This window comes from Ursus arctos, unplaced genomic scaffold, assembly GCF_023065955.2.
Source record: "Ursus arctos isolate Adak ecotype North America unplaced genomic scaffold, UrsArc2.0 scaffold_11, whole genome shotgun sequence".
Taxonomy (NCBI): domain Eukaryota; kingdom Metazoa; phylum Chordata; class Mammalia; order Carnivora; family Ursidae; genus Ursus; species Ursus arctos.
This window is the reverse complement of record NW_026622775.1, coordinates 55,459,079-55,475,493: the sequence shown is the minus strand read 5'-3', so window position 1 is coordinate 55,475,493 and position 16,415 is coordinate 55,459,079. Positions and strand designations below refer to the sequence as shown.

Sequence of the window (16,415 nt, the reverse complement as noted above, 5' to 3'; positions counted from 1 at the left end):
GTTTCTAGTTTAAACAACTGGGTAAATAGTGCTTTCATTTCCCAATGTCGCAGCAGCTGGGGGCCGGATAAGTTTTGCAGGAAAATGATCAGACACGTATGAATATGCATGTGGAAGCGTGATCCCAAAGCTTACAGAAGAGTGCTCTGGTCTGGGAATTTAAAAGCCTGATTTGTGAGATAACATTATCACTAAAAGCAATAACTGCTTTACACCTCATTTTTTCCCATCTGCAAATGGGGATGATTATATCTATCTTCACTGCTTCAGAGGGATGCCTAGAAGATAAATGAGATAACATATATGAAAGTACTTTGAAGTCTTGGGAGGATCAGAACTGTAGTAAACGAAGCTATCATTACTGTGTACAGGGTGTATTTATATTTTTCTTGTATCTACTCAAAGTTACAGGGGCCATAAGCATATTATGCTTACTTTCTTCATGTTCAATTCCCAGAAATGATGGATGAACATGCTTCTCTTTCCCCAACTGTTCCTTCCCTTCTAGTGTTCTCTTGACAGGATTTTGCAAGTATTAGTGTTTTCTCAAACTTTTCACAGGCCGTGGGAAGGAAGGATTCTGGCCGTTATAACTCTGCCAGGGTAATTTTTGGCAGATAATGATAATGAGATCTTTCTTTAATAGAGATGTACAGATTACTAAGAACCGGCACATTATTTCATTGACTCTTCCAAGAACACTCTAAGAAAGGCATTATTTTTTTCACCATTTGACAGAAGAAGGATGGCTCAAGAGTTTAATTTGCCTAAAACTTGGTTTTACAGCTAGAGTAATTAAGGCTAATAGAAGAGCTGTGTTCTGCAAAATATAGTGAACTAGCACCAGGGACATTCAAAGAACTGCAGCCATGTGCCAGATACTATTCATGGGATGTGTGTGGGGGCTTCTTTGATCACTTCAGTCTTGGACACACTGTCTTCAGTTCTTTGGTAATGGGTGTGACTACTGATTTTCTTGCCGAGTTTCAAGAGCTGCACCATTCCACCAATGAACTTATATACTGTTCTCCGTAAAAACAAACAAAAAACCAAAATAAGAATAAATCAAAACAAAAATTGTCCCTTGCTCTCCAGAGTAATTACATGATTAACAGTGTCTACTTTCCCCTGGGAGCAGATACAGTACGCTTGGTTTTGCCTGAGGCATTTTGTAAGAAAGGGTACTTGGAATTCAGAGACCTGAGGTTGCGTCTTGGTTCAACATGACTGATTGTGCAACCTGGGGATGAAATGAACCTCTTTGAACTTCAGTTTTAAAAACCGTACACTGCATATATTCATATTTATCTGTTTACTGACTATAATCTTCCAGTCAGCCCCACTTTCCTCTGCACAGGTCCAGACACAGAAGTATATAGGCTAAGTAGTCACTTCCAGAGTGCCTTATTTGTATATTATTGGATTAAAAATTCTCCATGCTGTTCCTTCCTTCCCTTGCTTTCTCATCTCAAATGCGTGTATATTTGCTCACTTCTAACAGAGGGGGGAGTGGACTGTTATTTCTGGTATTCACACATCTCAGCATTATTAATCTATTTAGAACAAAGCTAAGGAGGGATGAGGTCTGAGACTGCAGTAAGCATTGAATTAATGGATGTAGAATTTAGCACATACAGTGAATGATCGATAATTATTAACTGTTACCTTTTTTTTCTTGCTTAAGTGATCTCATTGGTCTTGAGTAGTTCAGCTGTGGCTTGGGTGGAGACTAGAGAATAATCTGGCTCCCCTTCAGAATGTCACCCTGCTTGCTCGCCTGGCAGGGATTTCTTGCGTAATATCTTTAACCCCTCTTATTTTCACATAGATTCTGCACATCTTGGAGGAAGGGTATTTGGGATAACTTTTTGTAAGTTGATGGGAAATGCAAATAAAATTATGACAACTTTGAGATAATGATAAAATTTTAATTTGTTTTCCCCTCTGAATCGAGTCTGGAATACAAACCTCAAAACCCGTGGACATGTTTTTCAAATCTACATTTCAGAGTTTACAGGTGTGCGCCTGCGGCAACCGAAACAAAGATTACAGTGATGGTTATGGCTGCCTCCCAGGCTCAGATAAAAGGCGCCTCTCAGCTAGCTCCACGGTGCCAGCTCACCTGGCGTCAGACTTTGAGTTTTCCCCATTTAGGGCAGGTATAACAGTAAATCCCCACAACTGTTTTCCTCGTCTCTCTCCCCTCCCATTTTGAGTTTCTGGGTCAGCAATCCTCCCAGCTGCCTCGGGTTTGTGCCCCGGGGAGGGAGCGTGGTGCCTGGTGCGGGCGGAGCAAGGTCGGGCGGCGGCGGCCGGAGCACGGGCTGGTGGACAGCTGCCCCGGGACTGTTTCCACGCTGATCCAACATGTCTCTCTCGGACCTAGGGGTAACAACACTTAACTCTCGCTCTACCAAGTGTCTCCGCAGGCCTGGGCGAACAGATGCAAAGGAAAGTGGGATCAGTTCCCGCCAGGGCTGCTCCCGCCCTTTCCCCGGCCCCGGCCCCTCCCGCGCCGCGGCCGGTCCCGCCCCGAGTCGTCCGTCGGGGCCGCCGGGCACCACTGGGCAGGAGCAGGACACTGCCAACCCCTGCCCCGTGGCGCCTTCCTTCTTCACTCCGCCGCCACTCCCAACGCTCTCCCCCTCCGGTTGCTTCGTTTTTCAGGCGTGCTTCCCTCAGGGGGAGGCGTGTGCCCCCCAAACCAATTCACCTCACTCGCTCCTGCGGACGCCGCTTCCTGGACTCTCGGCTCTCGCAGCGCCCCCTCAGGCCGCCGCCCCCATCGCGCTCCCGGGGGCGGGTGGGGACCGCGCGCAGGTACCTCAGCGCCAGGAGGAAGGCGCGCCGGCCCCGCAGTTCCCGGAGGTGCCGCGCCCGCTCCGGGGGGAGGCGCTGTGGTGCGGGGCCGCCCCCTCGCGCCCCGGGCGCCCGCAGCGGCTCGGCCTCCTCCTCACCTCCTCCTCCTCCTCCTCCTCCTCCTCTTCCTCCGCCCTCCTCGGCTGGGAAAGTGGGAGGTGGCGGCGGCGGCGTGTGTGTGTGCGCGCGTGAGGGGGGCAGCAGAGAGGAATCTCCGGGTGCCGCCGCGGCGTCAGAGACACTGCGAGCGGCGGGCGCGGCGGGGCCGCATCTGCATCGGTCTCCGCCGCCGCTGCGGGGCCGCGAACAAAGAGGAGGAGCCGAGGCGCGAGGTAGGGCGCGGGGCCGCGCGGGGAGCCGGCGCGGGCAGACCCTCTCGGCGGAGGAGGAGGTGGTCGGGGCGCCCCCCTCCCCTCCGCGCTGGTCCGTCCCTCAGTCCCTTCACCCTCGGGTCCTCCTGGGCCCGGAGCCGGGACGGTGCCGCGGCCTCGCTGCCTTCTCCCGTCAGGAAGCTGCCCGGGCTCCGTGCCGCGGTCTCCCGGGGCGCAGCCCAGCACTCCCTGCTCTCCGATGGCTCGGTCTCTCTGGGGACTCCCGCCTCATCTCTGCCGCGTCATAGATGTTTCCCGAAGGGTGGCACTTTGTGGGGCTGACTTTCGCAACTTAAGGCTGCGGATTTATTTTTAAGTCCTTGAAAACTTCCAGCAGTCGTTCGGGGGGATTTCTGTGCCCGGCCTGACCCAAAGGGTGGTGGAGAGGAGGCTGTTGAATGAGATCCCCATTCCGGCACTGGCCGGGCCGCCGCCGCAGCCTGGGACCCTCCCTTGCCCCTTGTCGCCGACACCTGGCTCCGGGGTGTGTCTGCGGCGAGCGGCCGCCGCGCCTCCCTGCGGGTCTGGGAGTACCTGTGCTTGGCAGCGTCGGAGAGGGGCGCAGCCCTGGGGCTCCCCGCTTCCCGACTCTGTCAAGAACAGCTGTTAAGGCTTCCATCAAAATCTTTTTACCCTTTTTCTCCTAGGCATTCCCGTTTACATTTATTTTGGTGGTAGGGGAGAGCGGCGCAGTCACCGGTTTAAATGCTTTTTCCTGAATGGCCCCATTTTCATATTATGCTCACAGTTTTCAGTCCAGCATTCCATTGTCAAATTCTTTTGGTGATAATTTTGCCAGATTTTCTGAATGGGATTAGGACAAGCTGTTCAGAAATCCGTTTCAGAGTTTGTCAACCACTGCCCTGAAGGGTGTTTTTATATTTCAGCTGCTTTCAAACAAATCTTTAGTTGTGTCCTTTAGAATTGTCAGCCTTCGGCTCATTTTGGTTGGGCAAGATTAAACAGTTCTATTTTTAAGGCCAGCGAAGAAACATATGTATTTAATATTGGGATCATGTACCACAAGTGATCACATGAGGCATGGTTTCTTAAACACTAAAGTAGCTTAAAGATTGGGAAGTTTGTTGGGTTTAAAAGTAATTTCAGGTAGAGGAAACTTTCAGTTGCTTCTGTTCAGCTTCTCATATGAGTTGAGGACTTTATTAAGGCAACCAATATCACTTTGAGAGCTGAAGAAATTATGTTCTTTATTGCATTTCATAAATCCCATTTTATTGCAGGAATTCTGTATAGTATGTGATAGCTATTTCTGCACAGTGAACTCCTAGGTATCTTTAGGGATTAATTTTGAATTGTTTAAAAAGCCCATTTTGTTTTTAATTGTTGACTTTGGAGTTCAGGAACCACATTCCAAAGCAAAGCTGCCCTATTCAGAGGAAGCACTTTTGTGTACTTTTTGGTTCTTGGCTCCTCTGTGAACCTTTTCCCCAAATAACTATACTAATTTTCTGTCTTCTCTCCTCCCCCTCTCCCATTACTCCAGAGCAAAGTCTGAAATGGATGTTACATGAATCACTTTAAGGGATGCACACAACTATGAAAATTTCTGAAGCTTTTTTCTCAGTAAACTAGATAAAGATGGATGAATCTGCCTTGTTGGATCTTCTGGAGTGTCCTGTGTGTCTAGAGCGGCTTGACGCTTCGGCAAAGGTCTTGCCTTGCCAGCATACATTTTGCAAACGATGTTTGTTGGGGATTGTAGGTTCCCGAAATGAACTCAGATGTCCCGAGTGCAGGACTCTTGTTGGCTCGGGTGTTGAGGAGCTTCCAAGTAACATCCTGCTGGTCAGACTTCTGGATGGCATCAAGCAGAGGCCTTGGAAACCTGGCCCTGGTGGGGGCAGTGGGACGAACTGCACAAATGCATTAAGGGCTCAGAGCAGCACTGTGGCTAATTGTAGCTCAAAAGATTTGCAGAGCTCCCAGGGCGGACAGCAGCCACGGGTGCAAGCCTGGAGCCCCCCGGTGAGGGTGAGTAGCCTGCAGAAGCAGTTTGGTGAATAAAGGTGGTGACAACTACATTTTTTTCTTTATGCTTTAGCTTGATACTTCCTAAATCAGTTCATTGCTAAAGAAGCCAGATTTACTGAAACAGATAGGAAATTATGCCTCAGGATTTTTTTTTTTTCCTTTTGGAATGAGAGTGCATGTAAATAACAAATTTTTGTTTTTAAAAATTCTCTCCACATGGTCTCTATTACCTTTTAAGATAAATTTTGGGAAACAGGTAGCAATTTATTCACTGAAATCTAAAAGCAGTTTTTTGGTACCCATTTTAAAATGGATATTTGGTGTGATTTTCCCCTTTTTCATGGAATTGGGAGAACCATAATTATGTATATGTGTGTACATATATGATATAAATATGTATGTGGGTGAATCATAAGTAGGAAATTAAACCTTAATTTTTATGTTGCATTGAGCTATTCTAGCCATTCTCTTGGTTTTATGAATGCACAGCACAGAATTTACTGGTTGGAGGAATTCTTAACAAATCATGGCCACAGGTAGCGGAGTTTCGTTGCTGTAGCAACGAAATGTCATTTAGGACTACGGTGTAACAGAGAATCTAGCTTTATGTTGGGTTTTGCAGGGAGTGAAATGAAATGTTTTCATCAAAATCATTTTTCTTGGGTTTTGGGTTTGGGCTGAAATAATTTTAAATGAAGCTAAATATTTGGACAGTTACCATATTTTAAATTCCTAGAAGGTAAGGTATTGTGAATAAATCTATATTATGTTGTGGATGATGGCATTCCAGTAAGACACATTTTTTTCATTTTTGTAAAAATAAAAAGTAGTTATGGGCATCAGACAACTAAAACAATTTCATTTTTGTTGGAAGAAACAATTTCAATAATTGGCCAAACTGATAAAATATATTTTTAAGGAAGTTAATTTGAATAAGAATTTTTTTTTTCAAATATTCATGGTAGACACTCATAACTGACTTCTTTCATTTAGTGCTAAAACAGCCATTGGGATGGCATTAGATAGTATAAATTCACAGATGTGAATATCAGAGGCTATACCGTTCCCTCACTTCCTTCTCAAGCTCATCTTTTAAAACGATACAAAGTATTTATATCACTAGATGGAAAATAGGAAAGGCTTTTAATTACTAGGAAGCAATTTCTTTACTAGGCTATCAGGCTTCTTTTGATTTGTATTTAATTATTATTATTTTTTAAGATAGAACTTTGGGTTAGGGCGGTTTTCTTTGCATATTTGAAGCCTACGTATTGTGAGGTTGGTCTGCTTATAGCACTTTTCTTGGGTCTCCTTTATTTTATGGAGTTTACTGGTGCATCGACTAGTGTATAGAGTCATAATATTTTAACCTCACAACCAGTGATCAAGTTGGTCATTTCTGAGACACCTGACCCAGGTCTGCTTAGCTTAGTGAGGGGGTTGATTTGCTTCTCTGGAGATTTTGTTTCCTTGTTAATTAGACTAGGGGAGTTGTAGCTTCTGGCTATGAATGGAAGTATCTTAGTTGTTGACACGTTGCTTTACCTGTTGTGAGGAATGCATTGAATGTTTGATTACTGATAAAAAGGAATTTAAGAAAAGGGCTTAAGCATTCAACCTAATGTCCTTTGAATTTTAAGTTTTCTTTCTAACACAAAAATTGACTATGTAATGCTGTAATGTTCATTTATTTCAACTGCTAAGCTCTCAAAATTGAGCTTCACTTTTCTCGGGTAAATTATTTTGAGATTTTGATGATGATACTGTTATTTTTCTGGCTTATATGAATTCCTAATTTGCTTCATGTTTTTTTCTCTAGCAAGGAAAATTATTCACTGAGAAGCCCTGGTGAACTTGAGTCTTTATAACTTGGATCAAATAGTTGAGGTTAATAGAACAGAAGGTGATATCTGTTACTTCAGGGGGTGTGGAGACACACAGAGCAGAGGACAAAACAAGAAACAAAATTACTTAGTAATCTGAGTTCATGCAAATGCTGCAATACTTATAAAAAGAGCAGTTTTATTTTCTATCATAAAATAATTTCTCATTAGCAGTTACTGGTACCTTTTGCTTTCAAGTATTCAAAACAACCAGGGTTGCACAAATAGTTCAAGTACCTGAAAGATAAATACATGTCAGAAAATACTCCTTTTAAGAAAGAAATCTATAACATATAGACATGTGGAGGTTGTAATGCACTCCTTTGGACACTTTCCTGAGGTGAGTGACCATAATAAATCCCAAACATGCATTCTCCTCTCTTAGATGTTCTGACACAACCAAATGGTGCATGAGCCTGTTGCCACATGTTGCATAAAGCTGAAAGTGATAACATGTGGAATGTTGCTTCAGCGTATTAGTTATGTTCTATGTTCCATTAGATTGTGACCATGTGGCTCCCTCATGCATTTAGCCGAGGTAGATTGAGTGTTATCAGCAGATATGAGCATTTCCAATGTGTGACACAGATCTTGTTCCCAGAATTTTAGTGTTTCCTGCCTAATATGAAGGAGAAAATGAAAAAGTGTTTGGAGTCTCCATGGGAATCCATAAGTTCTTTACCCCAAGTAAAGAATTCCTGTTGGTTTTAGGCCAAAGTTGAGCGGTGGAATGAGCTACAGGGAGAGGGGGACTGCAGATATCTGTTTAAAGGGACTAAAAATACCTGCACAAAATAGATAATGTATTAAAAAAATATAATATACATGCAGAATTCCATATGGAAAACCTATTTAAGTAATTTCTATAGAATTATGACATAGAACAGTTAAATTTCTGCTTTCTATGAGTGGCTCCATTGGTTCAAGTTCTATTCATATCTGTGCACCTATCTGTCTGTCTAGGAATTATTAATGATTTCACACTGCCTCTATCTCAAAGTGAGTTTATTCAGCAAAAATAGATCCACATAACCACTGATTTACACTAATTCACCCTTTGTTTATTCTTTCCTTTAGCTAGCAAATATTTATTGAGCACCTGTTGGGTGCCAGGCACTGTTCTAGCTGCTCAGTAGATAATGATGGATAAACCAGATACAGATTCCACTTATGAATTTTTGAGTATGTGTCAATCTTGTGGGAGAGACCCACATTAATAACATAATAACAATGCAAGTATGTAATTAAACTTGGTAAGTGTTATGACAGAATGCTAGGGGAGAGGATAGGAGAAGGACCTGTGTTTAGTGTGAGGGTAAATGTGTGTGTGTGTGTGTGTGTGTGTGTCTGTGTGTGTGTGGTGTCTTCAAAAGCTTCCTTGAGAAAGAGGCATTTGAACTGAGATCTTAAGGATAAAATGATATTTAGTTGAGAGAGGGCTGGGCAGGTGAAGGAGCAGGGGGAAGTGTATTCCAATGATCTTGATCTGTAGTGGGACAGGGTATGGATCCTGTCTTGAAGAACCAGTGTGAGGTGAATGTGGACTAAGAAAGGGACAGGGGTAGTGACCTGAGATGAGGCCTCAAGTGCAGTAATGTACAAGGCATCAAGAGCCACCACAGGCCACAGGGGGCTAAGGGCCAGAGGAGTGGTATAGCTAGTAAGTGCTCTGCATTTGGGATTAGAAAGATGAATCACTGGGACTGAGACAATCATCAGGGCTCAGAGCGGAAATGGGAGTTTGGTGTCAAAGGACTGAGAGAGAAGAAATGGAATTTGAGGGGGAAAAGTGAAATTTCCTTCTGCAAATGTAGAGTATGCTTTCGTTTCTCTATAGCTACACTCATCGCTTTCTCTCCCTTTCCCTATTGCTGACTATTATGGGCTGAATTGTGTCTAACCCCCCCCCCCATTCATAAGATGAAATTGTTTCTCCTAGTACCTCAGAATGTGACTGTGTTTGGGAAAGAGCAACTTTAAAGAGGTGATTAAGGTCAAATGAGGTCATATGGGTGGGGCCCTAATCCACAATATGAGTGGTATTCTTTTTTTTTTTTTTTTTTGAGAGAGAGAGAGAGAAGGGGGGAGGGGCAGAGAGGGAGAGAGAATCCTAAGCAGGCTTCATGCTCAGCGCGGAGTCTAATGTGAGGCTTGAACTCATGACCCTGAGATCATGACCTGAGCCAAAACCAAGAGTTGGACAGTTAACCCAGCCACCCAGGTGCCCCATGACTGGTATTGTTATAAGAAAGGGGATTAGGACTCAGGGAGACACAGAAGGAAGACCATGTGAAGACTCACAAAGATGGGTATCTGCAAACTAAGGAGAGAGGCTTGCAGAAGAATACAAACCCTGCTGACGCCTTGCTCTTAGACTTCTAGTCTCCAGAACTAATGAAATAAGCGTCTGTTGTTAAAGCCAGTCAATCTGTATTACTTTGTTAGGGCGGCCCCAGCAAACTAATACACTCACTGTGCATGTACTCCTAAAGGTCATCCTCTGGAAAGGCCTCAGTCCACTGCCGGTCCCTTCATCCTGGTTTCCCCAAAGACCTGCAGTGGTCCAAGCCTTCTGTGCGCTTTACTCTGGATGTGCAGTAACTTCTTCTTCCTTTTTTTTTTTTTTTTTTAAGATTTTATTTATTTATTTGACAGAGAGACAGCCAGCGGGAGAGGGAGCACAAGCAGGGGGAGTGGGGGAGGAAGAAGCAGGCTTCCAGTGGAGGAGCCTGATGTGGGGCTCGATCCCAGAACGCTGGGATCACGCCCTGAGCCGAAGGCAGATGCTTAACGACTGTGCCACCCAGGCGCCCCTGGCGTGCAGTAACTTTGAGAAGTTCCCCCTCAACTGCCCAAGTGGCCTGGCATAGTTTCATAAAACAGGAGGTTTATGTGACAATAAACCAGAAACACAGAAAATTGTAGGTTGAGAGATGGAAGTGTCAGGAGGAGAGAATTATTACTACTTGTTTATCTCTCAGGTTCTTCTGTAAGTGGAGTTTGGAGAGGGTGCTTTACTGGACATTGTAGTATCTGAGGCATTACCCAAAGGACAGGTGGCAGAAAGAGAATTGAAGGAAGGGTAGGGAGAAAGTCAGGTCTACAGTGTGGCTCCAGGTAGGGGGTGGGAAACCAGTACTATGAATTGCCCCATTGGCCATCTTTAACCTCCAGTCAGTGAACAGGTACCTGTGGAGAATTTTTTTCTGGCTCGGTTCTGTGCTATGATCTGTCCCAGGACAGAGGTGGCTTTAATGCATGTTTTGTTGAAAAAGAGTTTACATTATGGGGAGATAAAACACAAGAAACAACAAATAAGGCAGCATAGAGTGAAGCTATGGGATAAGAAATGGAGTAAGTCTCTGTAGTGAAGTTCATTATTGTGGCCTCTGGATTAAGTGTCTGGTCAGAGAGTGGAGTGAGTGTGGATTTGGAGGGACAGGGCAGGACGTGCTTCCCTTCGGTGGAAGACTCATCCAACACCGACATAGGAATTGATGTCTTCATTTGGTGGTTTGGATGAGGGAGACGTGTGGCTGTTTCTGAATGGCTGAGTTAAAATAGAAAATTTTTTGCCAATGTCTATTGCAGAAATTATTGATGTCTTTTATTTATCATTTCATTCTTGACCTTGCTGTGCCCTTATGTGCGTCCTATCCCTGACTTGACTTTATTCCGCAGTCAGGCTCAATGGCTAGGGCTCAAGAGTGAAATTTGGAACTGGGATAGAAGGCAGGGATGGAAATCAGTCTGCAGTGCATACTGATTAGTAATTAAAACAAGAAATGCCTAATGACTCTTTTTTATATTACACAAAGTATCATGTGACCATTATCATGTAAATTTTGCAACAGCCCTGTGGGGTTAAGTACTATTAATTAAAAAGTTAAAAAGAATGTAAATTTCAAAATGAGTTTCTGTAAACATTCTGGTGGTAAAAAAAAAAAAAATCAACAATATAGATGTATAATGTTATGCGGTGTGTATATCATTCCACATCTCTACATATACATTTGTGTGTGTATATATGCAGTTTTTTGTTTTTTTACATATGTGGAATTTCATGCTCTGTGTATCTGATGATTTGATAGTACATTTAATATATCTGGGAAACCTTTTCATGTCTGAGCACGTATATCTGTCTCATTAAAAACACCACACCTGTTTATTAGGATATAATACACATGCAGATAAGTACACCTATTTTAAGTGAACAACTCATTGAATTATCATGCTTCATTCTTTTTAAATGACTAGGATTTTTCTCCCTATTTTAAAAATTAAGGTAATACACGCTCATAGTAAGAAACTTAATGGTGAATGAGGATGTAAGGGAGAAAATCAAGATTTCTAATCTCTCCATTCTTAATCTCCAGGAATGACTACTGTGAAGAGGTTTTTTTTTTTTTTTTTTGTTTGTTTTTCTCAGAAAAAAAAATTAATAGAAATAGAATGACATTATATGTGCTTTTCTGCAATTTGAGATTTTCTGTTTAATGATATATCTTTCGTAGCTTTCCGTATCTACTCTCACTCATGTACAAGAGGGCATTCAGTACTATCATTCTCATTTTATGTATGTGGAAAGGATGGCAGAAAGGCAGAATAACTTGTTCTAGGTCTCCTAGCTAGAAAGTAATGGAGATAGGGTTCCACCCTACCCTGTCTGATCCCAAGATCAGACACACACTCTACTGAAGTGACAGACATTCTTCCTGGGTCTTCGTGCTGCTTATAACAGGGACAGCTTTTAAGTGGAGGTACTTGTGTCCTTACTGTCCTGGCTGTGCTCACTGTTGTTGTTTTAAAGGGACAGATGAAGCTCAGTGACAGTAGACCAGGAAACCAGACCTTCTTTAGCTTGGTAGATGGAGGAGTGTGGTTTGGAGGTCAGAGGTTGTGGCCTCTTGCTCCAGTGCTGTCATCAGCTGGCTGTTTGGCTTTTCTGGGCTTTATTTCTTCAGCACAGAACTGCAGAACCTTAGGTCTCCCAGCTCCATGCAGGGAGTCGCGGCGGGGGTGGGGGATGACAAGGATTGCTGAGTTAGGTTCATCTTATATTTTTCAGAACCCTTTGTGGTATCTGGCGCATAGGATGCACTCAAAAAGAGATTTGTTGAATGAATGTTTATTAGTTTCTTGGAGCTGCTATAGCGAAGTACCACAAACTGGGTGGCTTAGAACAACAGAAGCTTATTTTCTCACAATTCTGGAGGCCAGAATCTGAAATCAGGGTATTGGCAGAGCCCTGCTCTTTCCGAAACTTTCAGGGGAGAATCCTTTCTTGCGTCTTCCTAGCTTCTGGTGGTTCTGGCAGTCCCTGGTGTTCCCAGGCTTGTAAATACAGCAGTCCAGTCTCTGCCCCCATCTTCACATTCCTTCCCAGCATGTCTGTGTCCACATTTCCCTCTTCTTATGAGGACACAGTCATTGGATTAGGGCCTACCCTAAACTAATACGACCTCATTTTAACTTGATTACATCAGCTAGACTGTATTTCTAAATAAAGTCACATTCACAGGTATTGGGAGTTAGAACTTTGAACATATATTTTTAGGGGACACAATTCAACCCATAACAGATTAAATGAATGCAGGAATGAATGATTGAGTGATGTGAATTCTAATCAGCTTCTAAGGATCCTTACTGTAAATTTTCTCAACAATTTATCTGTCCTTAATCCCTTTCTTTGTGCTATTTCCTCACCATCTATAAAAATGGGTTGACACTTTCTCTACCGATTAATAGGTAGCCTTGTAGATGAATGCAAGAATTGACGTGCAGTTTGAAAATTATAAAGTCAATGCAAATGGATGTATTAGTAGTAGTATCATTACTATAAAAATGATCAGTCTTCAGAAGGAATGTAATATCATTTCTATTTGGGTGACAAGAACTAAATAATTGAGAAGAAATTTAAAAGATCACAATACAAATGTAGCGCTATGCACGATGAGGACACTTGCTCAGTTGTTTTGGTCCCTTACCTGTGAGAAACGATGAATGTTCATTCTCTGCGGCTAACCCTGGAGGGTTCTTTCCCTAATCCTGGGGGTTCTTTCTGCATTTTCCCCATTTTGATTACCATTCCCTCAGCTCTTATTTCTCCTGTGACTGACTGAAAGAGAGGAAGGGAAAAGGAGATTATTTTATTGTTGCTGGCTGGACAGAGAAAGGGAGGAAAATGAGATAAAGTTTAGCTTTGCTTTAGTCATGAGTCCTTGCTGCTGTGCTTGCTGCTCTCTGGAAAGTCCCACCTCTGCCACTGGTTCTCTGGCTTCAGCCCCCCACCCCGAGCTCCAGCCTCTGCTGGTGTGGAACCTCTGTAGTTTGTTCACTTTTCTGCCTTCTAGCCACCTTGCATTGTTCTGTCATGCAACCCTGGTCTGCGTTTTCCAAGTGGCTAAGAGGGGGGAAATGGAAGAAATGTTGGAGTAGAAAGGGGGAGGAGGAGAGCAGGACTCCTGTGCCATTCCATTTCCTTCCTTGAACTATTTTTCCAGGTTGCATTCACAAATTGCTCACTTGCCCCATAATTTGACTCTAGGCTGGGGAAAAGGAAAATTAAAAATAGAAAAAAGGTAGGGGCAATCTGTTAATACCTGCCTCCACTTCACTATTCCAAAAGTTCCTGGCTCCTCTTTGTGCACCTCCATTCCTAAACTCTCCTCCTCCGCTGGGAAGAATTCCTGCTTTCCCCCACCACCGTCGGGCGCTCGCTCTGCTTATTAATCCATACCCTCTCCAGTCCATTGCATTAATATGGTTTAAGTAAACCTGACACAATACATGGAAAGCCTTTTTCATTTTGGGGTCAAAAGACGAATGATTTTGTAATTCACTGTCTAGCAGGGTCCTTTATGAGGACCCACAGTAGTAGGGCAGCGTAGTATATGTAGTTAAACTAGTAGGAGGAATACTTGCGATGGAAATATTACGTATAGCAACATAGTATAGTGAGGAACTCAGGTATCCAATCCGATGTCAAGTCAGGCAAGCCTCACTTACATAGCAACACAGGATAGTGAGGTGTGCTTGTGATTGAGACACTACATCTGGAAACAGCTTTGCTAGTAAGGCTCCCTCACTGTGGAACTTAGACCCCTCAACCTCCCGAAGCTTTTATCAGAAAGAATGTGTCTATCTCTCCACCTTTTTTTTTTTTTTTTTTTAAATTTCAGAGACCTTGAAAGTAGTAACCTTAAAAAGAAAAAATCTGAGCCTCAATCACCCTTCCTGTGGTCCTGCAATCCTTTGTAGTCTATGTGCCTGCCAATGCTTAGTCAAGAGGACGGTAGCAGTTGCTTCGTGAATGGTGACATATGGGTATCTGTAAACACAACCATGTTAAAGATAAATGTGTGAGTGGGCTCTTACGGGGTAGCAGGGAAGGGAATGGAGGTGCCATTTCAAATGGTTGACAGTAGCAGTTAAGTAGTAGACTATTTGAGTTGTGAAACGTGGATAAAAGAGAGTAGGAGGATGTGCAAATGAATTAAGTTATATTAAATATAGTGTAGAAAGGCAAAGACTGTCAGGTTTGAGCATTTTTCTGTTAGTCTAAGGAAATAAAAAAATTCCTAATTTTTATAAGACAAAAATCCTTTTGAAACAGTGTATATTTATTATTTATAATGTTGCAATGAATAAACAGGAGTAGATTTTCATTATTTTAAGATGTAGTGAGTGGTCCTAAGCAATGAAGAATTACACAGAAATAAAATTGAAGATTATAGGGTGCTCCATATCTAGTTTTAATTTATGTGAGGGATGCCCCTGCCCCCCATAAAACAATAGCAAGTAGAGTAAGAATATCAGTGTGTGATACTAATACCCGTGGCATCTGTATAAGATTCTTGGAAGTGTGTTTGAGCACTAATGTTTAAAAGCTGAACATTGATTTGTTATAAGGAAATACAATTCCTCTAGAGCTAAAAGTATATGTACACTCCTAATTACATAACTACTTAGTTTTTAACGAATTTTAAAAGTTCTTTAACACATAGATTAAATATTATATGTAAAAAAGTTAAATTTCAAGCAAATTTTTATTTGCTCAGCTTATTCAAAGTGACAGGTAGTTAGCAAATCTCAGTTTTTCCCCTGTTAAGCTTGTGTTTTAAGCACACTTTTGATGAATTATTTCTAGTATCTCATATGTTTTTACTTTTTTCCTCCACAGTTTAACGCAGCTGAAGAGCTTAAGTCTATAGGCTAAATATTTTTGCCATTTTTGGTGGGCCTAATTATTTTCATTCAGCATTAGTATTTCATAGTACATGATACTATGCGCTGGAATTAACACTTTCATTTTTCTCTGTTCATTTTTATAAAACAAATCCAGAACATTAGATGATATTAAAAACCTGAATTCTGTTGTACAAGACAGTGATGCAGCTGAAACTGGAGTGTTTAATTGAAAGGCACCATCATGTGACAGCTCGAAATGTGTATATATTCCAAGAAAGTCCCACTCCGATGTCAAAAAAGTATTGGGTGTCAATGTAGGAGTATGAAAATGTATGCTGTGTAGAAGTTGGGGATCACCTACATGGTGACGAGAATGATGGAGACCTGGTTTCTACTCCTGGCTGTATGACCTTATGCGGGTGATTTCTCTTTTATAGGCTGTGGTTTCCTTTTGCAAAATGAGGGCTTGTCTGATATCCAGGTTCCTTTGCTTCCCTGACTTTTTTGAAATAATTACACCAGCAAAGGCCACTTTGACATTGAACATGAACAAACTGAGGTTGGTGTCTGGATGTCTTCTTGGTGCGATGAGGTGAAGGGTGCCTCTCAAAGTCACCGTGGACACCAGACTCTCATATCCTTTGAGAAGCTTCAGGGCTGCCACGGGAACCTTCAGAGCAACTGCCAGATTATCTGGGAGTTGAGATGTAAGGCAGAACAGAAAAGCAAGGACAGGGTAGGCAGCCTGATTTGGGATCAGGTCCAAGCAGGGCTGGTTTGCCTGATGGGCTTCTTCTCCCTGAAATAATCTACTTCTGTTACACCTGAATATTACCTTCATGTAGTCATCACACCGCCTAAAATTCTGACAATTGGAGGTTGTTCACGTATTAAAATGTTCTGCTCTTTGGAAGGGTAAGAAATCATCGAAATATGTCGCTTTTCCCATTCTTACTGATTCGAGAACACCCACTCTGATGGACAGGATCCTTTATGCTGAAAGGGAGAGATGGAAGGAACTGTGCTTCTCTGAGATCAGACAAGCCTGGATGAAGGGAATGCAGTGAGGGGCTTAAATGGGGGTGACCATGTAATTTATCCTCTACACTTTTGAGCATGA

The 16,415-nt window shown here is 42.8% G+C and overlaps 2 protein-coding genes across 3 annotated transcripts in view; one reads left to right on the top strand and one right to left on the bottom strand.

Annotated features, from left to right (window-relative positions):
- Window positions 1-289: 289 nt before the first annotated feature.
- On the bottom strand, window positions 290-3,881 carry LOC113245518 (translation initiation factor IF-2-like). Its single transcript, XM_057309979.1, has 4 exons — window positions 3,864-3,881; window positions 3,650-3,820; window positions 2,714-3,279; window positions 290-2,382 (listed from the first exon to the last, which is right to left on the bottom strand). The coding sequence occupies exons 1-4, from the start codon at window positions 3,879-3,881 to the stop codon at window positions 2,151-2,153; spliced, it is 987 nt and encodes a 328-aa protein (XP_057165962.1). The 3' UTR covers window positions 290-2,150.
- The window catches only part of SH3RF1 (SH3 domain containing ring finger 1), a 177,599-nt gene continuing 164,088 nt past the window's right edge, over window positions 2,905-16,415 (top strand). For both annotated transcript variants that reach the window (XM_026485595.4, XM_048212136.2), the window contains exons 1-2: window positions 2,905-3,191; window positions 4,735-5,222. In XM_026485595.4, coding sequence (XP_026341380.3) covers window positions 4,830-5,222 — 393 coding nt within the window. In that variant the 5' untranslated portion in view covers window positions 2,905-3,191; window positions 4,735-4,829. The remainder of the gene's footprint in view (window positions 3,192-4,734; window positions 5,223-16,415) is intronic.